This window comes from Daphnia pulicaria, chromosome 2, assembly GCF_021234035.1.
Source record: "Daphnia pulicaria isolate SC F1-1A chromosome 2, SC_F0-13Bv2, whole genome shotgun sequence".
NCBI classification, from domain to species: Eukaryota; Metazoa; Arthropoda; class Branchiopoda; order Diplostraca; family Daphniidae; genus Daphnia; species Daphnia pulicaria.
Genome location: NC_060914.1, coordinates 6171097 through 6194463, shown reverse-complemented (window position 1 = coordinate 6194463; position 23367 = coordinate 6171097). Strand labels below are relative to the sequence as shown.

General features: G+C 40.9%; 3 protein-coding genes across 6 annotated transcripts; 1 reads left to right on the top strand and 2 right to left on the bottom strand.

Annotated features, from left to right (window-relative positions):
* Positions 1 to 16: 16 nt before the first annotated feature.
* Positions 17 to 4123, bottom strand: LOC124325946 (valine--tRNA ligase-like). Of its 3 annotated transcripts, XM_046784525.1 has the most exons (15): positions 3976 to 4123; positions 3700 to 3910; positions 3392 to 3635; positions 3017 to 3278; positions 2811 to 2957; positions 2590 to 2714; positions 2385 to 2528; positions 1899 to 2246; positions 1717 to 1839; positions 1550 to 1657; positions 1335 to 1494; positions 866 to 1273; positions 689 to 792; positions 510 to 624; positions 17 to 449 (listed from the first exon to the last, which is right to left on the bottom strand). In XM_046784525.1, the coding sequence occupies exons 1-15, from the start codon at positions 4046 to 4048 to the stop codon at positions 52 to 54; spliced, it is 2970 nt and encodes a 989-aa protein (XP_046640481.1). In that variant the 5' UTR covers positions 4049 to 4123; the 3' UTR covers positions 17 to 51. The 3 variants fall into 3 exon arrangements, with proteins under 3 accessions (XP_046640481.1, XP_046640483.1, XP_046640482.1); XM_046784527.1 differs by lacking the exon at positions 3976 to 4123 and having other exon boundaries at positions 3392 to 3629; positions 3700 to 3814; XM_046784526.1 differs by lacking the exon at positions 3976 to 4123 and having other exon boundaries at positions 3687 to 3746.
* Positions 4124 to 6795: 2672 nt separating this feature from the next.
* Positions 6796 to 14830, top strand: LOC124327863 (sodium/calcium exchanger 2-like). Of its 2 annotated transcripts, none has more exons than XM_046786885.1 (21): positions 6796 to 6927; positions 8442 to 8661; positions 8810 to 8939; positions 9037 to 9171; positions 9264 to 9352; positions 9434 to 9587; positions 10671 to 10803; positions 10866 to 10974; positions 11583 to 11691; positions 11838 to 11910; positions 11983 to 12076; positions 12147 to 12297; positions 12368 to 12493; positions 12572 to 12639; positions 12774 to 12918; positions 12992 to 13089; positions 13162 to 13242; positions 13301 to 13451; positions 13526 to 13704; positions 13783 to 13880; positions 13951 to 14830. In XM_046786885.1, the coding sequence occupies exons 2-21, from the start codon at positions 8461 to 8463 to the stop codon at positions 14090 to 14092; spliced, it is 2466 nt and encodes an 821-aa protein (XP_046642841.1). In that variant the 5' UTR covers positions 6796 to 6927; positions 8442 to 8460; the 3' UTR covers positions 14093 to 14830. The 2 variants fall into 2 exon arrangements, with proteins under 2 accessions (XP_046642841.1, XP_046642839.1); XM_046786883.1 differs by having other exon boundaries at positions 9434 to 9593.
* A 5830-nt stretch (positions 14831 to 20660) lies between these two features.
* Positions 20661 to 22261, bottom strand: LOC124327665 (zinc finger MYM-type protein 1-like). The gene is made up of 2 exons (XM_046786659.1): positions 20733 to 22261; positions 20661 to 20691 (listed from the first exon to the last, which is right to left on the bottom strand). The coding sequence occupies exons 1-2, from the start codon at positions 22259 to 22261 to the stop codon at positions 20661 to 20663; spliced, it is 1560 nt and encodes a 519-aa protein (XP_046642615.1).
* Positions 22262 to 23367: the final 1106 nt, after the last annotated feature.

Sequence of the window (23367 nt, the reverse complement as noted above, 5' to 3'; positions counted from 1 at the left end):
AAAAAAAAATTGGAACTGGGTCAACAATACTTTGTATTTACTATTCCTAATTTACAGTTCGTCTAACTTTTGGGCATATAATTTTAAACTGTTAATTTCGTTTCGCAACGAATCAGCTTTTTGTCGGTGAATGTCTTGCACATGAGATGGAGCACTCAGTTGGTATGAAGATGAGTTCATATTAGCTTCCATCCGAGAAAGTTTATCGACAAGTTTCCTCATCTTATCTTGATTTTTCTTAAGCTCCGCTCGCAAATCAACCATCCCTGCAATATTGACATGAACAGAGCAACTATCAACTGTACGAGATACCCAGACTTTTTCTTTCGAATTTTGTAGACGCCGCTCCTCACAAATAGTCACAGATTCCAGACCACCAATAGTTGCCATAAGCTTGGAATACTGATCGCTTTTACTTAAAATATTCTCGGATGAGCAGATGAGGATGGCTAAGAAAAAAAAAAATTTACTACCGATAAAACATTTTAGAAATTAATTTTATTTGATACCTTCTGGCTTTGACTTGGCTAATCCGTACTCCACTTTCACATTTCGTAATTCTGTGACGACCCGTAAGATTAAATCGACATTTTGTTCAAGCTCGGCATTTTTCCATATAGCAAACTGTAAGAAATATTTGATAATAAAATATAAATGTGTATGCTTTGATGTAAACCAAAATAATAACCTCATCTTTCACGGGATATTTAGCAATAAGAATGCTCATGGATCGTGGCGATTGGATTCCATGATCGGCAAGTTTCTTATGCAGGCGCTGATAAAGCTCTTCGCCTTTAAAGATAGTGCGGTAGGTAAAACACTATTAACGTGGGCTACGCTAAAATACTAAATATTTAAAACTTACTAATGAAAGGCATAAAAGGGGCCAAACAGCGAAGTGCCACATCTAAGCAAATTGCAAGAACATGGGCAGATTCTTGTTTATCCACCCCAGTTAAAGGTTTGATAGCTTCTAGGTAAACATCGCAAAGACTCCCATACAAAAAAGTGTAGAGTGCATCCGTGGCGTGATGGAAATCGTATCTCGACATTGCACTGTTGACTTGGCTGACCATTTTATCCAGGCCATTCATAATCCATTGATTTATGAGGGACGAATGGATCGGATCCTTTCGCAAATAAATTTCGTTTGAGCTTTTTTGCGGAAATGTTTCATCCAAAAGCTGAAACAAAAACCGAGTAGCCTGCCATATTTTGTTGCAAAAAAGGCGGTTTTTCTTTAAAGTCGCCATGTCCAGGTTAATAAAATGACCTATTCAGACAAATCGTACAATACGGTTGATGAATTAACACAACTTAACAATGAAAATTACTTTTAACATTGTAGGAGCAAAGGGTAAATCTCAAAGCGTCAGATCCCGTTTGTGGTATTCCGTCAGGAAATGTAACCCTCTTTTCTGTCATAGCCTTTTCAAATTCTTTTGAAGAAAGATGCCCTTTTTTGAGGCTGGATTCCAGTTGATCTTCCAAGCACTGACATATATTTAAGAATGAACTAATGAAGTATAAATTAAAAAAATAGGAGTACTTTTAGGGATGAACCATAAACTATATCCAACGGATCGATCACATTCCCCAAAGATTTTGACATTTTGCGCCCTTGACTATCGCAAATGATGCCGTGCAAAAGAACTTCCTACAAAACAGAAACATTTACTAATATTTGTTAAATCTTTAAACTTATTTCTAGACAACCTTGAATGGTAACTCTCCGGTTAGTTCCAGACTCATCATTACCATACGAGCAACCCAGAAAAATAGAATGTCGTGTCCTGTTTCCATCAAATTAAGTGGGAATAAATTTTTGAGATCAATCGTCTGTCAAACAAATTACTTGTTAAGGCATCGATAAAATAAAAAATTGCAAGTAACGTTACTTGTTCAGGCCATCCACAGACTGAAAAAGGAAAGAGCGACGAAGAAAACCACGTATCGAGTACGTCTTCATCTTGACTGACTGTTGAAAAGGGAAGATTTTGATGTTTGGCGAGTTCGACAGCTTGCTGGAAATTATGCGCTGCGATCCAAGTTGCATCATTTTCTCCAGCAAAACGATAAGCAGGTACACGATGACCCCACCAAAGTTGACGCGAGATGCACCAATCTCTAATATTGCCGAGCCATTCAAACCAGACGTTTTCAAAATGAGGAGGATGAATTTTTAAATTGCCACTTTTGACCGCTTCCATGGCTCTTTGCGCCATCTCTTGTGTGTCAACGAACCACTAAAAAAATTAATTTGCAATTAAAAATTTTACAAATCATATTTTCGACAAAAAACTGGTACCAAAAAGGATCAGAACTGTGACTCAAATATGACCACACATTTGTAAATTGAAATTTATTAAGTTTACAAAACTAACCTGCGGTCTTAAAAGGGGTTCAATTACATCGCCAGATCGACTACACCGTGGTACACTCATTTGGTGAGGTAAAATACTGTTCAACAGGTTATTATCGCGTAAAAATTGTATCATCTTTTCCCTCAGTTCAAACCGAGGTAGTCCCTGAAAAATAATCATTAGATGTATTAAAATTATTTACAGTGTTGTATAAGATTTTGCATACGCTGAATTCGCTGCAGTTTTTATTTGCTATTCCCTGATTGTCGAAAATGCTAAGCATTTCAATACCATGACGCACTGCTATTTCATAATCTTTTTGATCATGTGCCGGAGTAACCTTTACAGCACCTACATTTAAAATCAATTGAGCCAAGTGTTTGTGTACCTTATAATTGAATGCACGTTTTACGCCAACAAGTTTTATTATAGCGAAAGTGAGCTTACCTGTTCCAAATTCCTGATCAACCATAGAATCAGCAATAATAGGTAATTTATCGTGGCGAATTGGATGAACAACTGATCTACCGATGTATTTGCTGTAGCGTACGTCTTCAGGATTGACTGCGATTGCCATATCACCCAAAATAGTTTCTAAAACGAAAATAACAATTTACATTTACATCTGTCTTTTTTTCCCAAAAAATATTTACCTGGTCTAGTCGTGGACACCGCGATACGTTCATCGGAGTCAGACAATTTGTAGTCAAACTTATAAATATAGCCGAACGTGACTGGTTTATCATATCCTGGGACGGATATTCCCTGTGGCCCATCAATCGACTGGTGATCAACTTCGATGTCTGAAATGGCAGATCGCAACTGACAAGACCAATTCACTAGGCTTTCCTTCCGATAAATTTTTCCTTTTTGGTGAAGTCGAATAAACGCTTCATTAACTGCATAACAAAGTTTCTAGAGAAAAACAGATATTTCCATTACTTTATTGAATAAATGTTGCAAGTTACTAATGATTTTCAATTATATTGTTTGTAACTGCTATAGCTTAGACTGAAATATAAACTTACTGGATCCATTGTAAAGACTGCTTTGTCCCAATTCAAGGTTGAACCTAATCCTTTTAACTGCTGATAAATGATGTCTTGTTTTTCATGTTTCCACTTCCAAATTTCTTCAACAAATTTGTCACGACCCAGCTGCTCACGTGTCAGGTTTTGAGATTTCAAATTTTTCTCAACTATAGCTTGTGTAGCTATTCCAGCATGGTCACATCCTGGAAACCAGTATGTATCTTTCCCATTCATTCTATTCCTGACAAGATGAATAATTATTTTCATGAAATCATTAACAATATAGACTTACAAAGACGATGTACCAGCAAACTAGAGAATCCTGAATGGCACATGTTAAGGCATGTCCAATATGGAGAGTACCAGTAATGTTTGGTGGAGGAAGAACCATGGAAAACTTTTCACTGGATGATAAAGGCCTATGCTGCTTAAAAAATGAGTTAGACTCCCACCATTCATACCACTTTCCTTCTACTAAGGCAGGCGAATAAGCTTTCGGCATATCACTATTGACATCTGTACAAAATGAAAAACAAGGTAAGTTATGGTTGATTCCTTCAAACGAATAATTTATTCTTTACTTTTTGGTAAATTTATTGTAGCACAAGATCTGTATGATAAGGGAAATAGTTGTTTAGGGGCCCGTTTCCACATTTTAGGAAGGCCGGTTGTTTTGAAAAACAAAGTAGACGAAAACTGAAACTCACAATAGCAACATGCTTTTTCACTGTTGCCATGTTTTAATAACACAAGTAAAGATAATATAAATCCGAAGAAAGTCAAGAAACATGAAAAAAAAAACGAAAAAAACCCAAACCACGTATGTATTGAGGAATAACGATGAATTTTAGGATTGGGAAAGCAAATATTTTAATCCTTGCACGAAATCAGATGAAATTCATTTGGTAAAATGTAAGGTGCGAGCAGGTGCAAATCTAAATCTCTCTCAGTCATGGTTCATGGATGTCTAAATGGAGCTGCCGTCAGTCGACTTTTTATTCAAGGATATAATACTTTTGATTTGTCTCGAATAGATCCTAACAAGGACGTTATGCACCACATGTTACTTGATTTAACGAAGGTCAGACGAGATCATGCGTGGGTACATAAAACGGAAGTTTATTGTGAAAGGACGTTGGTGGCCTATGACTGCATCCAACTCTACAATAATTTGAAAAAAAGAAAAAATGACAAACCAAAGTTATTTTTGACGATGACGTACTCACGGTTGAGACACACGCTAATACACCCAAAGAGGTGGAGCGAGTGCTAAGGTTTTCATAATAATAATTTTAGTCGAGTTGCATTACGCTTCAAACATGTTGTATCTGACGAAAATAAAGATGAGCTCAATCTTCTGTGAGTTACCACCCACACTATTAAATTCAGATTTATTTTAACGATGATCTACCCCCCACACAAAAAGTGCCTTTGTAAGTGACAAAGCAAATAATAGTGCAAGATCACGGACACCTGACAACGACTGCCATAATGTCTAATCATAGTTTTTGATTCTTTCATTTTCTGTTCGATTCAAGGCATATTTGGAAGTCTAAGGTAGTTTAATCTTTGAAGAAGAGAAAAAATGGGAACGACGAGTCTAATGTAAATGTGTTCATCCGTTCCAAGGTGAAAAAGGCGCCGCCGCGGGCAGACTAACCGTACGCTAGGCATATTACGTGTGGGCGTCGACCGGGAGGCATCAAGGCCAAGCCGAGGAAATTACTTTTTATGACAGTAGAGAAGAATCCTCGCAACAAAAAGGAAACGGTGAAAAAGCCCCAAAAGAGAGAAAAAAAAGGACACGGTGAGTGTATATTTACTTTTGTTCAAGCGCTACTCGTCTATACGTCTACATTTCTGTTTGCCTTCAAATAAGTCGATTCAACAGCAACTAAACAACCGACTCTTTTTCAACATGTCCAGATAGCTATTTAGTCGACTGTAGTTACCCTCCAAAAAAAACAATCGAGTCTATAGTCGTACAGTTATTGTATTGTTTCAAGTGCAAGCTGGTGGCGCAACAGCTTGTCTAAATAAGAGTATCGCGTCCGATATGTTCTTTATAGCCTCTGCTCGTTCAGCCGCCACGGCCGGACGTTGCGTTCGTCTCCATACTGGCGGCCGCCCCATAGTCTCTATAAACACTGTATGAACGGCTTCACACGGCACGCTTGGCTGATGGTTATAGGATGGCTGGAACCCCAAAAGAGAAAGAAAATCGCGTGGCATGAGAAGCCAAGCAATTCACGTTTTCCCGTGTTGCGCGCGAGGCCACGCCAACTGCCAGCGCCAAGCGCCCAGCGCCGCGTTCAAGCAAAACATGAATTGAAGACCTAACTCGACCCATTCCCATTTTGTTTATCCGATCTAAAAAAGCCCATTGTGGACTAGTATGTTGGCTATTTGCACTTTCGAATTGATCAAGCCTCGTTGATTGATGTACTTAGACAATAACCGACAGTCTATTTTGTTCGGCCAAGAGCAAAAAAAAAAACTTCCCCCCTTGTTTTCTTGTGGGGGGACCATGTAGATAGATAAAAAAAGGGCCACTCCTATACAGCCGCTCACGAAAGGTTGGATTGCATACGCTGCGATGGAATGTTCCATGCGGATGACGCCTCTTATTCTGCTGTGGGAGAGAACCAAAAAGAAAAGAAAAACCGAGTCGGATTAGCTGCAGGCAAGGTGGAAGAAGAACAGGCCCCGGTGATGATTCACGTTGGGTCTTTTGTACTGCCAGCATGTCCTTGGGCACAACTATACACACGACGCCCACACGCGACAGCATCTTTTTAAAAACGAATGTACATACGCTAGCTGTAGCTTTAGCTGGTTGTAGAGTTGCTGATGTTCCCAACATTTAACTCTCTGTAGGGCGAATCAAGGAAAACATTGTCCAACTATATATCGACCACCACGTCTAGCCGAATCGCGAAAAAACGGGAAAAACCTGTATCGAGTTAGACCTGAACGTTCCGTTCGCTTATTGACAGATAACAGTCGATGACTGGGCTAAACACGACACAAGTTTTGTTTTTTCGTAGCCATCAGAAAAGTAGGTAGACGTCACGTTTTACTGCCTGAGGAACTCTTGGTTGATTGCAGTGTCGAACTGGTTGGAACGCAAAAGATTTTACGACTTGGGCACCTCTATACTGTGACCGTACAAGTCGGTAGCTTCTCTTTGATTTTTCTCCGCGTGTTTATTCTTTATGATATAGACTCTAATACTGAGAGCTCTGTGAGCTGCAAGGGGGAAAGTTGGCACTCTCTCTAGTCTCTATACTACCGTAGGGCATCTAATATCTGATTGTTGCCTTTTTCTTTTTTAGACTGTTGGGTCGCAGGAAAATGCCGCCGGTGCTCCGGTACGGGAATTCCTGTAGACTCCGTGAGTCGCGGCCGAAACCAACAACAGTCTGGTCGTGAACGCCGAGTCGTTCCGTTGTTCCGTTCTTGCCGCGTCCGACTATTTCGTTTTGTTTGTTATTTTCTGATATTTCAACCTGCAGCTTCTGACCGCCGACGAGGTAAAAATTCTTGAGTGTTTTCCTTTGCTTGCTGGGTCAACATCCACCACAGGAATTATATATACACCTGAAAGCCGATAAAAACAAACAGTAACGGTGTTTTGTGAAATCAATTGGACGTTGGTAACGCCCCACGTTGTTTTCCTTTTTTTCGGGTAGAGAGTCACACGACGTTTTGTTTCAGCGTGAAAAAAACCAGGAAAATACCAGGAAAATGATAAACCAAATTTTCGTCAAAGTGTTTCCCATTGGATACGAGAGAATTAAAATAATTGAAACAAAAATTCCAGAGGTCTAGAAAAAGAAATAGACTCGATTAATGCACGTCTGCTGTTGGCACACCTGGATTTGTTTCAACCTTTTTTTCTTTCGAAGTTTTCACACATGTATGCGACAAGCAGAATTGAAAGTGCTGTTCCATATAAAGTTGAATGTTTCCCACTCGATGAATCGTCCTCCTGTCACACAATAGCGTTTGTTAATAACTCGCAACCCACTTTTTTTTTCTCTCTTATTCTCTCCCCATTTCGTTGTTCACGCCATTTCTACTTTGCCAGGCTGTTTATTTTTTTATTTTTTTGTATTTTTGTTTGGTGTAAAAGCCTTCTTGGTTCGGAGTATAATGAATAGCCTAGGCGGTGGGTGAAGAATGTCCGACATGACATCACCTATCCTCGGGCGGCCAGCGGTTCGACACAGGATCGAAACACACGTTCATTATTCATCACGACGAGGTTTGCGTAGCCATGGAGATATTACACAGAACGATTCTTTTTCTAGCAGCAGGATGAACGCGTAGAATTGTACAGCACAATTGAATTCCCGCTCTAAATATCAAAGATCGATAGGCCGATTCTATCGGCTCATCTAGAAATCTGACGGCAGTACAGATGGTGTGACGCTAGTGCAGATGGTTGCCTTGCCTACTGGTTGCTACAGCACTGCTGCCGCCCTTTTCTGGCCGGCCGTGAAAATGGAGAGAAGAAAAGAATAAACCTCACACGCGGGGAGAGAAAATGGCACCTGATGTCGGTTCGTCCGTCCGTCCGATGACGCCACGGCCTTGTATGGAAGGTGTACGGAATGAGTGGGCCGTAACTTTTGAGACGTTACACTGTAATGTCGAGTTTCGCATTCCATCGAAAGTCTTGTGTCGTGTTGGCCAGCCCGGCACGTCATCTACTGCTATGGCCAGCACGGCCAGGAGAAACACCAGCACACAGCGCGGAATATAAAATATATATCGCTGCTACGTATACATATCACGCAGCTGTAATGAGACATCCGACGGAAGCAATGACTTCCCAACGGTTCATTATACTCACTTCTCCTGGTTAACAATCAGCCAGACCCAAAGAACTGCATTGTGATTATACACATATAATAATATATGTATACTTGGGCCATAACGCGCGCTGGCTGTCATTTGCCAAGATATAATTAACAATTTCCCTTTTATTCTCATTTTATTCTCATTTTATTCTCATTTGATTCTGAAACGGTCGAAAATCAAGGCAGCGCTTGCGAGAGAAAATGACGCGAAATAATGGGACACTGGATGACTACACGTGCTCAAACGCACTGCTGTTGCCGTTGATCAGCGAATTCACTTGGTCAATCGAGGTGCGGGCATTTCTCTATTTGTTCGGCCTCCTCTACTGCTTCACGGGTGTGGCCATTATCGCCGACATCTTTATGGGCGCCATCGAGAAAATCACGTCCACAACTCGCAAGGTATTCATCAACCACAGGGCCTCCTTAGTCCTTATCCTTACCATCATTCCCCTAGAACTAACCGGTTCCCGACGAGTGTTGATACAATGAGCACACACATTTCATTCATCTCCTAAAAATAAACGTTCAAACAAACACGTTCTTTCAGGTGTATTTGTCGAGAGGTGAGTCGCAAGAACCCGAAGTCATTGAAGTGCGGATTTGGAATGACACGGTAGCCAATTTGACGCTAATGGCTCTCGGCTCATCGGCACCTGAAATCTTACTCTCAATTATAGGTAATTTTCTCTGCTATTATATAAGTTGTATATTAAGATGAGAAATTACTGATGCATTCGGTATGCGGTGCGTGCTTAATTTATTTTAAAAAAACAGAGATTGTCGGCAACAACTTTGAGTCGGGGTCTTTGGGTCCCGGCACCATTGTCGGATCGGCCGCCTTCAATTTGATGGGAATCAGCGCCGTCTGTGTGGCCGCCATTCCCGGCGTCGAATCACGCCAAATCAAAGGTTAACACATCCCACTATTATTAGACCCTTTTTTAAGAAATTCTGGTTGTTGCGGTGAATTAATTCTTTTTTTCTGATTCGATTATTCACAGGGCTGAAAGTGTTCGCCATCACGGCAGTTTTCAGCATATTGGCCTACCTCTGGCTGATTTTCGTTCTGATGGGAGTCAGCAAGAATGTGGTAAGTCATAACGAATGTCGGCCGCTCGTTATAGTGAAATCGAAATGGATACAATTCCGACTCTTTTGTTGGTTATATCAGGTGGAAGTGTGGGAGGCGGTGGTGACTTTCCTCCTCTTTCCCATTCTGGTTTACCTGGCGTATTTGGCCGATAAAGGATTCCCGTGGAACAAGTCACGTGTCAGCGCCACGACCGCAAACGGCAAGCAAATTGAGCTTGGCTCCATCCAGCCCGGTGAGTGTAAGTTCTTTCTTTGATTCCCAACTTGCTGCTGGCTGCTGGCCCCCACCACCTTTTTTTTGACCGGCGCTCTACTTCATTAACGGCAGCGAACAGCACGACACGACGCGTTGGGTAGAATTCAACGTTCCGTGCTGGCTTTCTTTTTCCATAACCACACACGTACAACTTTTCCGCAGCCCGGCAGGTTTGATGAGCGCGTGTATATTTCACCAAAAAAAATATAAAAAAAAAAATAATAATATTTAGTCGATTATGAATATATAACTCCACAACGCCCTTTACTCATATACACTTAAGTTTTCAAGCATTTAAGGCGAGACGTTCTTACCTAATGGGGATTACATACTCTTGGTGCGCTGACAACTTTCGAAAAATCTATTCCTGACGTGTAAAACAACTATCCTTGAAAAACCTCTTTAAAAAAAACAAAAAAAACTTCCAAACTTGGTTTTTCATTCTAAAAGCGCCTTTCTCTGTTATTGAATGCCGCTTTTATTTTTGCACTTGCTGTTGTTGTTTACAATACTCTACGATTTTTTATATGGACGGAATGGTTTGACGAGCACTGATTGAATTAATTTCAAATCATCAATTCTTTCAATTTAGCACTCTTTGGGACTTGATATTCACCTTTTTGTTTTTTCTTTTCGTTTTTTTTTTTTTTTTCTTTCTGTTTTGATTTCTTATTTGCCTCATCCCGGTGTTTCTTCTCCTTATTGGATGACTGCTCGTCTGATGGCTCCGACCTCAACTCTGTATATCCGTGTGTGGCTGTGTGCTCGGTTCAATATTTCTGGATGATGTTTTTTCTCACACCAAAAACAAAACCTTCACGTCGGTCATCCGACCTACTTGTTCCCGACACATGCGAGCCGCTGTTTATTCTTCGTGATTTCCCCCGTGATCGATGGCCCATATGGATAAACACCCGCCGCTCCGCTATTATATAATTCCGATACATTCATCTATACCACCCCTGCTGCTGGCATCGGGGGGGAATTTTTGAAATGCATGCCTTGCGTGTCGTGATCCATCGCCTTTACTTGACGCTTCATGTCCTGCGTGTAAACACAGTGGAAGCCATGGTGGATGGACTTACTCTCACCAAAGACGGACAGGTGGACCCCAACGAGCTGGCCAAATGGGTCAGACAAGCCTCGCGCATGGGACTCACCGGAGAAGATGCTGCCAAACTCGCCGCATACAAGTCTGTTTCATATCGATTTGGCGTATATTTACAGGGTTCTATATAGTATTTGATTTTGACAGGTTAATTACGAGCAAAGAACATTCCCGTGCTTGGTACCGAATTGGAGCCACCCGCATTTTCTCCGGCAGCAAGAAAATTCAACCGCAACTGAGTATCAAACTCAGAGAGGTAAAGAATATTTTACTTTTTAAATGTAGCCCTACTAATACGTTGAGGAAACAAAATGTTTTGACGACATTTCAGCTTTATTAATTAAGTCATTTAGAAATTGTTAGCGCAAAATATGTCTTTTGAAAATATTAGCTTTCGTCACGATCAACTTCAAAGCCTTAGATAGATTTACACATAACTGTGTCACTGTATGTGCTCTTCATCTACTGTTTTCTCGTTTAATTACACACATGACGCTATTTAAAAGCGTTCGCAAAAGGAACAAAATTCACCCAAGGTAGTACCAGGAAAATATGAACTACTATATCTTAGCATGTTTTATCATCGTCTACTTCCCGTTACATTTAACAGTTCATTATTTTTGTGTAATGCGATTAAGGAAAAACACGTGACATTATTTACGCAACTGCCTGTATATACCTGTACTGATAATACGATTTAGGCCTAGTTGTATTGGTTTATGCACTTGCTGTTCGATAATAACGTCCATTCTGTTTATACTTTATTTGAATGTTGCACTTTTTTAACAAATTATTTAAAAAACCGTCAAGCAACAGTTTTTTTCTAACTATCCTCTGCGTGTTCTCTTTGAAAAAACAAAAAAGGTTTACGACGCCATCAATGAAAACCCGGACGCTGTAAACCTGAGCCCGTTAATCGAAACCGTCCCGCAGAACAAAGCAATCATCGAATTCCACGCGATCGCCTGTGCAGGTATTTTCCCCTTTTTTTACACCATACAACATCAATCATTGTATTCTTTTAGGAAAAAACCACATATAGTACTGAAGAATGAGCTTCACAGTCCTTTTTGTTTTATGGTTTCTGCAATAACAAACGGTTTGTTCAATTTACTATAGTACCTGAAAGCGTCGGACGGTTTCCCATCACCATCGTGCGTACCGGAAAGACGGACAACTCCGTGTCTGTGAGGTAATAACTACATTTTTATAACTTAAAAAAAAAAAAAAAAGGAATAGAATAACAAATGGTTATGTGTTCTAGGGTCGAAACAATTGATGGCAGTGCGGTTGGAGGACAAGATTTTGTGACGTTCAACCAAGTAATCCAATTTGAGGCCGGTGAACTTGAGAAAATAGTGAGTCGTAATACCAGAGATTCTATTGATTTTTCTAAAATGACAGCAATATGTATTTTTTAAATGTCAGGTAACGATGGAGATTATAGATGACAACCAGTACGAACCCGATGAGCAGTTTTACATCAAGTTGAGCTTAACAGGGACCAAAGCGATCAAGCAAAAGGATGTCATGCTCGGTCGCATTTCAATCATGGAAGTCACCGTCTTGAACGATGATGGTCAGTAGACTACACAACAGTCTTTTATTTAGAGGAGATTATTATATTATATATCAATTTGGCTTGACAGATCCTGGCACTATTACATTTGAAGAAAGAGGCATTCTCGTTAAAGAATCGGTGGGCGTAGCCCAAGTGCCTGTTTTACGTAAAAATGGCGCTGACGGAGAGGTTAGCGTTCGTTGGCGAACAATTGGTAAGCCCTTCTATCATCTTTCTCTTTGGATTTTGAATTCACCTCAGCAAAAGCACATAAATCTTCTTTATAATACAGACAAAAATGCCGTCAGCGGTAAGGCCTACATAGGAGGGGAGGGCTGTTTGGTTTTCAAGCACTCCGAGGTAAGTTAGGTTACACAATACACAGGCCACCGCATAGTTTATAATCACAATTTCGATTCTTAAACTGTGATATGTGGATAAAAAAATTTTATTTTTGCATTTATGCAACCTACAAAGTAAAGTTTTTATATTAGATGAAACGTGTGATTGAAATCCCAATTTCAAATGACATGATGCCGGAAAAAGATGAATGTTTCGAAGTAGAATTATCCGATCCTACTGGTGGCGCCGTTCTTGGATCTATTACCAAATTGGCTGTTACCATCACGAACGACGAAGGTTATTGCAATTTTTAATTTTTATTCGCTTAGGAACAAACGACAAAATATTCAATCCAATTTGTTTCATCTAGAGTTCAATTCGGTACTCAACCGCTTAGCGGATATGACCACCGCCAATGTGGATTCGATGGAAGTGCATCACAGTACTTGGACCAGTCAGATCAAAGATGTAATTGATTACTACCATTTTCAAATTGCTGGAACTATATTACACGATACAATTTTCTTTAATGATTCACAGGCCATGAATGTAAACGGCGGTGATATTGAGAACGCTACTACTTCTGACTACGTTATGCACTTTTTAACATTTGGATGGAAGGTTTGAAATCTTTTGCGATTAGTTTGCCTAATTTAAGTGTAATTTTTTTTCCCCTCAGCTTTTGTTTGCGTTCGTCCCACCAGCTGGAATTTGGGGCGGCTGGTTATCGTTCTTTGTTTCGTTAGTTGTCATTGGTGCACTGACTGCAATTGTGGGTGACCTGGCCAGTATTTTCGGATGCCTTGTAGGACTTGATGACGCCGTCACAGGTGAGTTTTGTTTGTCATTAATACAACTCTATAATCAAGTGGTTGTTTCTGTATCGGATGTTCATTAAATTCAGCCATCACTTTCGTGGCTCTGGGAACATCTCTGCCGGATCTCTTTGCAAGTCGGGCTGCTGCTATGAACGAGAAATATGCGGATAATGCCATCGGAAACGTAACCGGAAGTAATTCTGTCAACGTTTTCCTTGGCCTCGGTTTACCTTGGCTAATCGCGAGCATATACCACGCGTCAAACGTTTGTTGAAAAATCATTTGTCATTTGCTAAGAGTACGAGGAAAGCGGAAGCCCTTACTTTTCAATGAAAATTTCCAGGGAAATGAATTCAAGGTGGAAGCCGGAAGTCTGGGATTTTCCATTACCGTTTTCACAATCACTGCAGTTTTGTCGCTAGCGCTGTTGGTAACGCGGAGGTGAGTTAGACTTTGACATGCAAATATACAAGATCTCATTAAAAAAATTAATTACGATTTGATCGCACAGATGCTCAGCTGCATGTGGGCGTGGTGAACTGGGGGGTCCACTCGGAACCCGCTACGCTTCGGCCATCTTTCTGTTATTGCTTTGGATGGCTTACGTACTTCTCTCGTCTCTAGAGACTTACGGACACATTACAGGCTTCTAAAAAAATCATCACACCGATGTGTATTAAACTATATAATACTGCCTCTGCCGGACCGTGCTCCCAGTTACAAAATGCCAGACTATCCATATGTATTTTAGGTGATAGAGAACCGGACAGTATGTTCCACGCGATGTAAACCGACGTTGTTTGGTTAGACTCTAAGTCGCTAAAATTCCGCCGTCGATTTATTTCGTTACTGACCATGACATGATGACAATAAGTTGAAGTTAATCCATAAAATGTTTATTTTCTAATGCCTAATCTGGCAATGCGCTTTTTTCAACAATGTGACAGACTGAATCGCATCCAGTTAAAGAACTTTTTGTCGGTTTTTCATTGGGACATACTATTATATGCCTGTCTCTATTTCTAATAACGTATGTATGGAATTCTAAGAAACAAGTATTGAATCTCTTGAAGTGCATAACAAATTTTTATGTATTTTGAAATTTGCAACGTACAAAGTTTTTTAATTACGGTTCTTTTAACTTTTCTATTTGGGCATTTTCCGATAGCTTTTTTGGGAGAAATTACCTTATCATTTTTCTCTTTTATCATAAATCTTTTAAGGTAAATTCCGTTGGCATTATTACTTATTTTTACTTCTCTTGAATCAAGCATTTATATTACACCAAACTAACATAAATATATCACGTATATTGATCGCGTGTTGTTTTTGCAAATTTAATAGGTCGCTATCTTTTTAAGTACACTAGCTGTGTTTCCCAGCAAAATGTATATTACTGACTTATCTTTGAAATTTTTCATGGTTCGTTTCTTTAAAAGAGTTGGCTAACGTCCGAAGTTGCCAGTTCGATGAAATTGTGAAAAAAGCGATTGGACACGAACCAGTAAAAGTTCTTGCATGGCGGCTTACGGAGTTTCGCTGGTGTCATTCTTAGTTTAATGTTTCCCATTTCAGTCGTTTTTAGTTTCCATTCATAATTGGAAAACGTATATTCCTTAGTTATCAGGTAATCTTTTAGTATTTATTTCCCCTCGATAGTCATTGTAGTTTATTTATTATTAATTTTTAAGTAAAACGCATTTTGTTTTCAAAGACAATATCCTTTTCTTGTAGAATATACTCGTCGACGACTTGCTCAGACTAGAGTTGGATTTTCTAGTAATAGTCATTGCCTATGCAGACGACATTTCCATTGTAGCACCCCACAAAGACCCAGAAATTGCTACTCGTAATCTGCAGATTGCGTGTGACACGGTGGTCAGTTGGCTCCGTTCTCGGAAACTATATCTGAATGCCCTCAAATCTGTCTTTGTCGTATTCTCTCGCAAACGTATCGCACTGAACAACCTAAATATCTGCATTAACAACATCGTGATTTTCCCTTCTCTGTCTGTCCACTTTCTTGGCCTCATTGTTGACACAAATCTAAATGGAAAGATCATCTAAATGCTAAATGCGTGTCGGCCAAAAGGGCCCTTCTCATGGTTAATTCTTGTCTGCGACAGTCCTTTGGCTTTGATTGTATGCGCCTCAGGTCTCTTTACCTCTCTAATGTTGAGCCGATCCTCTCTTATGGGTGCTCAGTGTGGCTCTCCATACTCAAAACTAAGGCTGGAAAGAAAACCCTACGGTCCTTACAGCGCTATGCCGCTGTCTTATCACTGGGTCCTTCAAAACAGCTCCCACTGATTCCCTTTTAGTTTTGGCCAATCTGCTCCCGCTTGATCTGCATCTCCTCAAACTTGCCAGCCTAAGATACCTATCTATGAACCTGACTGGTGGTTTCTCTCCCTCCTCGTTGAAGATTCTGTCTGAGCGCGTCCCGTTACTTATCTCCGCCCAGAGAATTCCACCTGCTAACTCGTTAAACTTGCCGGAGCTGCCTCCATGGGCTATCAAAGTCTTTACATCTTCCATGCCAGGAGTTGTCGGGTCGCTTCTTCCTACTGATCGTAGGGTACTGAGACTAACTATCCATATATCTTGCAAGGGGACTGTCGCTAGTTTCTGTGTGGTTGCCTCAAACTCTCTTAATGTCTTAGACGTGTGCAACTCCTGGTTGCCTATCTTAACCTCTTATAGACTCGCAATATGCTCTGCACTCTCCAAAGCCGTGGAAATCATCTCCCATCGGCGGCATGCTTTTAATTATTTTGAAATCTGCTTAGAGGGCAAGGACACTCCAACGTTATTTCAGTCAGCGTCTTCTCTGTCTCTGACTGAGGCACTTGTATTCTCTGCTATACATGCCCTTGGTCAGTATTGTCAGCTCCTTCTTGCATGCCACTCGTCCTCTCCTGGCTGCGTCTTAGCTAGGCTTTGGGCAGACCGACCCACAAGGGGTGATCCCAACGCTGACGCTGAGGCCTGACCATCAAAATACCTCGCTGCTAAGGCTTTTTCTGCCTTCCTGACTGAAGTATGGAACAAGGAGTGGACCTCCTCTCCCAATGGCGCTACTACTCGACTGTTTTTCCCAGAAGTCGCCTCCGCTGCCTTGCTCCTGCGCCATCGCTCCAATTCAGTGACGTTTCAGCTACTGTCCGGTCACTGCTCTCTCAACTCCCATCAGCATCGCTTTGGCTTCTCTGCCTCCCCTGCCTGTGCGTGCGGCCATTCTTTCGAATCCATCTCTCATTTTCTATTTTACTGCCCAAATTTCTCCCAGTTGCGTCAATCCGTATTTCTCACAACCTCTGCAAACGATCTCCGCTGGCCCCCAACGCTATCTACGTTTCCCACATGTATTCCCCTCTGGCATGTCCTGGTCGTTTTCATCACAAAATCCAAACGGCTAGTTTTAAAACAGGTCTAGAGTCATTTAGCCAACATTCCGGGTCTTGTTTTATTTAAGGTGCTGCTGCCTGGCCACGATATCCATGATATCGTTCTGGCCCCAGGCTATCGGCTGCACTGTCATGACTAGGCGCCTGGCCTACCCTCTCCCCAAACGAGTCTGTCGTTTCTGGATGAGGCCGCTCGCCATCGCGTCTGTCGTCTTTTTTTGTTTTGGTTTGGCAACCCTGCTGTGTTTAGGCTTTTTTCTCTATCCGTTTCGTTTTCTTTTCTTTCTCTTCGACGACGCCACGCCTCCAGCTCTTGTCGCGGTCGTGAGTTACCAGTTTACCACCGATCTTCCACTTCCATCAACTCTGGAATCTTTTAAATTTAATCAAAAAACGATTTAGTTTTCCTAAGCGACTTCGACCGAGGACCGAGTTTTGAACCTCGGTCCTTTGGCATGGCAGCGCGTGTCGCTAACCATAAGGCTACCGTTGACATGAAAGAGTTAAGGGAAAGCATGAACTGTATGGTAGCTCCTCACAAGCATTAATTTATGTTTGCAACGTGTGACCGCCTGATATTTCAGTGACTGATGCTATTAAAATTTTAAATTTTATCGAATTTTTTTGCCTTGGCCGAGATTCGAAGCTCGGTCCTTCGACATATAAGCCCGGGATGCTGACAATTAGACCACCGGTGATATAGGAGCCAAGAAAAACATGGGATGTTATAGTACAGTGGCGGTCCAGTCATCGGGCCACCTGGTGCAGTGGCCCCATGAGCGGGTGGCTCTATAACCGAGCACCCGATCACAGAGCCACCACGGGGCGAAAGAGAGAAATACATACAATTTACGGTCCCCTATACTATATATGGATGGTCGTTAAATACTGAAGTAAATTGCCGATAAGGAGTATTTAAGCAATATATTTTGGTAGTCTCTTCTTAAAAATTAAAAGAGAAATCATCTGAGACGGGGAGAGAAAATGACGGGGAGGGACTAAGAGTAAGATCATCTTTTTTGTTTGGTGTGAATTCTGACATTTCAACATCTTACGACGGCCGACGGGATTTATCATTTCAGGAAGCCAACTGTAAACAGAATCTTCGAGATCAGAATTGAGAGATCTTTTGCTGTGGATTGGAAAACTTAAACGTCCAATTTTCTTTCAAGATTTCCTGATTCTGTTTACTCGTGAATGTAAACGCCCATTATTTCAGCAACACGCACCTCTCACTTTTGTTTTCATTTAGCAATTCATGAATTGCCTTTAGACTTTAACACTTGAGAATAAATAACTTATTCTCAAATGTTAAAGTCCTCACGAGTTTTTCTTGGTTTCTTAAACGTTGGCGGATTCCCTAATTTCCGCCACTAGAGCTATTCATCAAATTTCCCATAGCTCCCCCTTGATGGCGCTGACCTGGTGTAGCCCTTTACCTGGCCCGATAACCGGGTTGGCCCGATGAGCGGGTGGCCCGATGACTGGACCGCCACTGTATGGCCCAGGTATACCCCCCCCTTCACTGTCCCCTCTCCCATGGGTACGCGCCACCCCCCGCTCGACCCCCCTTTCTGGCCGGCTTGGGCTGCGCGTCAGCTCCGTAAAACTCAAAACTTTGAACGCGTTTTACGGGCACTTCCGCTCATTTGCACACCCTAAACCCAATATTAAAAATGATCAGCGTAAAAAGATCTACAACCCTGTATTAATTGTTTTTCGATATAAGAAAACCTGTCTTGGTAGGGAAGAGCCGGTGCACGGTTTTCATCTCCTTCCTCTGGACAAGATCTAGTCTATGTGTACAATTTAAACAAAATGCCTTTCCCTCAAAAATTGATTGAACGAGATTCGAGAGATTTGATTGAAACTTGAAATTGAACTTTAAAATGAATTTCGAGTTGAAATATAACTAATTAAATCAATCGATAGTTAAGCTTTTAAATATTATGAAGAAATTTTAGAAACACAGGTGAGGAACTACATAAAAAAAATTATTTAACCAGAGGACTTAAAAAATCTCCATAAGCCGTCATACAAGTGGTTCGAATACAAAATTGTTTTCCCATTTGGGTAAGGCTGGGAACGTGTCGGTCGTTTGATAGAGATGTAAACAAAAATCCGACGTTGTTAGTCCTATTCAAAAGGGAAAACAATTTTGTGTAGGGGAATTTGACATAATTTTTTACCAGGAGCTGCCGGTGTGGCGGCAGGTCCCTTTTGGTGTTCTATTTTTTCTTTGTCTATGTTGCATTGATTAGGATTACCGAAGTCCCCCTCTGCCGTCCCAAACCTAAAAGTTAAGGGATGCAAATTTAAGTTATTGGTTGTTAGGCGGCTCCATTTTCCTGCTTATTTGTCAAAGCCATGTTACCATTAGATTAGTTTCGGCTCCGGTTTGATTTTTTTAAATTGAGTAAGACTGAGAGGAATTGGTTTAATTTTCACGTTGCAGCTTCGACGCACTTACGATATTCTTGTATAATTTGATGGATCTTGTTGGTACTGAATTCAAATCCAAAATAGTTTTTTTCCAGCGTTTTCCCTTACATATTTCGAATGTGATCACAAATGCCAATTCCACGGCGCGTGGCAGCGCCGGATTAGAGTTTGGCGGGCCCTGGGCAAAATTGATATCGCGGGCCCTTTTCCCACTTTTATGCTAAAAAGATTATATTTTAGAACATACATTCAGATTCAATACACTTTTCAAATAAGTAATTTACGAACATTACCGCAATCACTAATTAAATTGGAACGGATCGAGATTTTCTACTAGCAAAATCACTGATAATATCATTGAAATCAATATCGTTAAGTAGGTCGGACTCGATGCTCATCAAAGTTAAATTATTTAGGCGGTCTTCGAGCTTGCCCGGCTTTCATTTTTGATCCGCTTGAGTTTTGAAAAGGACCGCTCTCCTTTACAGTTGGTTACCATTATGGACAAAAATATGCGAAGAGCAATCTCGATGTTCGGGAAAGATGATTCTAGACGATTTGATTTGATTCTTGAATACAGAGTCTCAAACAATGTTTTCTTGCGGCCTTCAATATTAGGAGATGATTCTTTCTTCTGTCTTTCTTTCACTTCGTCTTCAACGTAATAGACAAATTGCAGACATTCTCCGTAAAGATCCGTTGGATCTACATCACCACAATAAAATCCTGCGAGCTGTTCACATTTGCTTTTGATATCAGCGTTACTCATGTTGTTTAATTGTGTCAAAAAAAAAGAAACGGTCGTTAATTCGCTCGTAAGCGACGCTTCGCGTAGATAAACCCTCGTTGAGTGAATCAAGGATTGGATAGAAGACTTCGACTCGGAATTTTGTATCGCCAGTAAATTAGCGTCAACAGAGGGTCCTTCATTACGTGTTACACGAACACTTCGCTTCTTCGCTCGTTGAGTGGTAAAACTGTATTCAGCCAGGGGTCTTTTTTCTTTAGCCTTCTCAACACAATCATCGAAGTCGTCTCTCACCGATTGAACAAAAGTTTTCAAGGAATTCATAAGCGACACTATATCGGATAAATTTACGTCCTCGGATTTTAAAGTCTTGCTTACCATGTTGAATCTTGAGAGAATGCGGTTCCAAATTGAAGTCAAAATAACATTTTCGAGTTTATCCATTCTAGAAGAAAGTGACTTGGCTTCGATGATCGTTTTTGGTTCCTCTTCTTCGTCATTTGCTATTAGGTTTAAAGCAGATTGGATTTCATTGTAGCCACTATCAGAGCGCTTACTGCATCGGCATGAGCTGACCATCGTACATCAATTAGTCTCTTAAGAACCACTTTACCTCCAAGAGCTTTACACAAAATATTCCATCGATGCGGAGAAGCTGAAAAAAATACGTATAGGTTTTGTACAAACAAAAAATACGCCACGACGACGAAGCAACACTCTGCCGCTTTTAATCCAATCAAATTGAGAGAATGTCCACCACACGGCACATATTCCGCTTTTTCATTAACCGCTTTGATGCGAGCCTGCAGCCTGTTGTACTGGCCCGACATATTGGATGCATTGTCATACGACTGTCCTCGACAGTCCATCACATTAATTTTGTAGGTCTCTAAAAATTTCAAGATACAACCGGCCAGATATTCGCCAGTGTGACGAGCAATCGGAATAAACTTAACAAATCGCTCAACTGGTCCATCTTGTTTCACGTAGCGGAAGGTGAAAGTTAACTGATCGACGTGAGTTACGTCTGGGGTAGAGTCAACACTTATTGAAAAGTACTTCCTTTCTTGAATTTCTGCTACGATAATTTTCAACACTTTTTGTCCCATAACATCAATAAACTCATTACAGATGGTCGACGATAAATAAGAGGGAATCCCACGGCCTGCATTTCCATATTTCTTGATATGCTCATTTAAGAAGGGATCAAATTGAGCTATCAGTTCCAAAGTTCCAAGGTAATTTCCATTGCGAGTGGAACCTATTATTTCATCGTCACCACGAAAGCCGAGTCCTCGATTAGCCAAAAATTTTATCGTTGCAACAATTCGTTCGAGAACTTGAATCCAATAATTTCGTTCTTTTTCATACTGTTTAACTAATTCACAATCGACACGACGTACTCTTGAAAGTGAGTTGCGTTCGATGTAAGTGCGGATACACTTGACGTGGTGAGAACTTTTTTCGTGACATCCATCAAGCATAGTCGAAGCGTGTTTCCAGTCGGCAAATCCTTTACAAAACTGGTTTTCTTCTTTAGAAAATAGAACGCACACAAAACAGTAAACACATCCTAGCGATGGCGAGTAGATTAACCAATCTCTAGCCACAATTTCTCCATTTGGTAATTTTCTTTTGAACGAATCGGCATTTAGTTTACGATTTACCTTTTTGCCTTTGGCGTTGTAAACTCGCTTTGATTTCAAGAAAGCACCGTCATTGTTTTGACAAGCAATCGGACCCTTTTCAATCCAAAAGTCAACTAGTTCGGATGAAAAGGGCAGAAGCCACAAGCCGGGATCAGATGATTGATTACAATCCAAATTCACTAAAGCACATTCCGAGTCGGACACGTTGACAAGAGTGGAACACGGGCGACTAGCATTAGAATAAACACTTGAAAGAGACATCGTGTCGTCAGATGAATCATCACTATCGGCTCCATTATCACTATCCACGATAGGTGATATTGATAAATCAATATCATCGGCTGACTTCTCAGAATCTCGGGCGTTGCTCGTTGAACTGGAGGCTATAGGTTCAGGTGTAGGCGTAGATGAAGTGGGACGAGAGTAAAATTTAGTCAGTTTTGGCAGAGTTTTTACAAACTGATCATGTTTATCCCTCTTTGCACGTTTTTGACACCCACTTTCTATGTGAGCACCAACTGTTTTCACTCTCATTCTTTCTTCGACTCCTTTTTTCTTTTCACCCTTGCCAGACATGCTTCTTCGTGTAAAGTTACGCTTAAACTGAGGCAATTACAGGCTTACAGCGATTCACTTGATGACGACGTACTAAAAAATCAAGTTCGAACATGTTCTCGTCAACGGAAGTCTCAAATCGGCCTCTGTGAGTAAAGGGTTAGAACTAAGGGGTAGGGTTAGAATCAGAATTTTGAAAAAGCCCTGTAGGCACATTGAGTCACTGACGGCTTTACGTATGAGTTATGACGAGTTAAAGATGTTTTCTCATTTCTTTTTCACCTCCTACATTTCCGAAAATAAATTTATTACAATTTCACATATTTATAAAAATTGGCGGTCAAATTTTTTTCGTAAATTTGGCCGCGGCGGGCCCTTGATTCCGCGGGCCCTGGGCATTTGCCCACAGTTGCCCATTGGCTAATCCGGCACTGCGCGTGGTCGTATATTAATTTGTCCCGCCAATTGATACAGATAACAATGTCTTACTTTTAATTGCATTTCCCGGTCTTCAACAGTATCTGCAGGGCAACTTGACCTGAAAAGTTGCTTCAGTGTCCGACCAAGTGTTTGAATTTGCAGAAGGAACGTAAACGTTAATGGTGTAGGGAAGGTTTCCATAAATCTACTACTTCTTCTGGTTGAGCAGTTACTTTTTTTTAGCATAGAAATTCGTACATTCTCTTCATTTTCGTCTTCATCGAAGGAAATGGACTCGTACGTCACGGATGTCCAATCCTTTAGCCGGGTTTATGTTCTCAGTGAGGAATCCTGGCGCCACAGCAGCAAATTTCTCATATCGGTTGCTCTTTCTCCAGATATGGAAATGCGCAAAACAATGATATAGAAAGACGACGAAATTAAGTGAAGCATACAGTCATATCACATTTGAGGGTTCTTATTTCGCTGAACGTGACAACGATTGGTTTGCTCACGCCTATTAAGCATACTCGATAATGTCTGTTACGGTCAGCTGTTTTTTGGTGAATTCATGAATTATTTTGACGTCAATTGGTTGTGTTAAGCGTGGGTCACGAAATTGCGAAATGAGTGCTATTTGATCTGCGTTATCAGTTCTCAATTGTTCTGTGAGCTCACACCGATAAAAACGAGAGACAGTTCTGCAC

Excerpts from the sequence above, each read along its gene's own strand:
- LOC124325946 (XM_046784525.1), bottom strand. The coding sequence starts at position 4,048 with ATGTGGAAACGGGCCCCTAAACAACTATTTCCCTTATCATACAGATCT. Across the intron at positions 1,495-1,549 it reads TTTATGGTTCATCCCTAAAA|TGCTTGGAAGATCAACTGGA; the intron begins GTACTCCTATTT and ends AATATATGTCAG. Across the intron at positions 450-509 it reads AGCCAAGTCAAAGCCAGAAG|CCATCCTCATCTGCTCATCC; the intron begins GTATCAAATAAA and ends TTTTTTTCTTAG.
- LOC124327863 (XM_046786883.1), top strand. The coding sequence starts at position 8,461 with ATGACGCGAAATAATGGGACACTGGATGACTACACGTGCTCAAACGCA. Across the intron at positions 10,804-10,865 it reads GCCAAACTCGCCGCATACAA|GTTAATTACGAGCAAAGAAC; the intron begins GTCTGTTTCATA and ends TGATTTTGACAG. Across the intron at positions 13,090-13,161 it reads GGACCAGTCAGATCAAAGAT|GCCATGAATGTAAACGGCGG; the intron begins GTAATTGATTAC and ends AATGATTCACAG.
- LOC124327665 (XM_046786659.1), bottom strand. The coding sequence starts at position 22,261 with ATGTCTGGCAAGGGTGAAAAGAAAAAAGGAGTCGAAGAAAGAATGAGA. Across the intron at positions 20,692-20,732 it reads TGTTGCTTCGTCGTCGTGGC|CTTCTCCGCATCGATGGAAT; the intron begins GTATTTTTTGTT and ends TATTTTTTTCAG.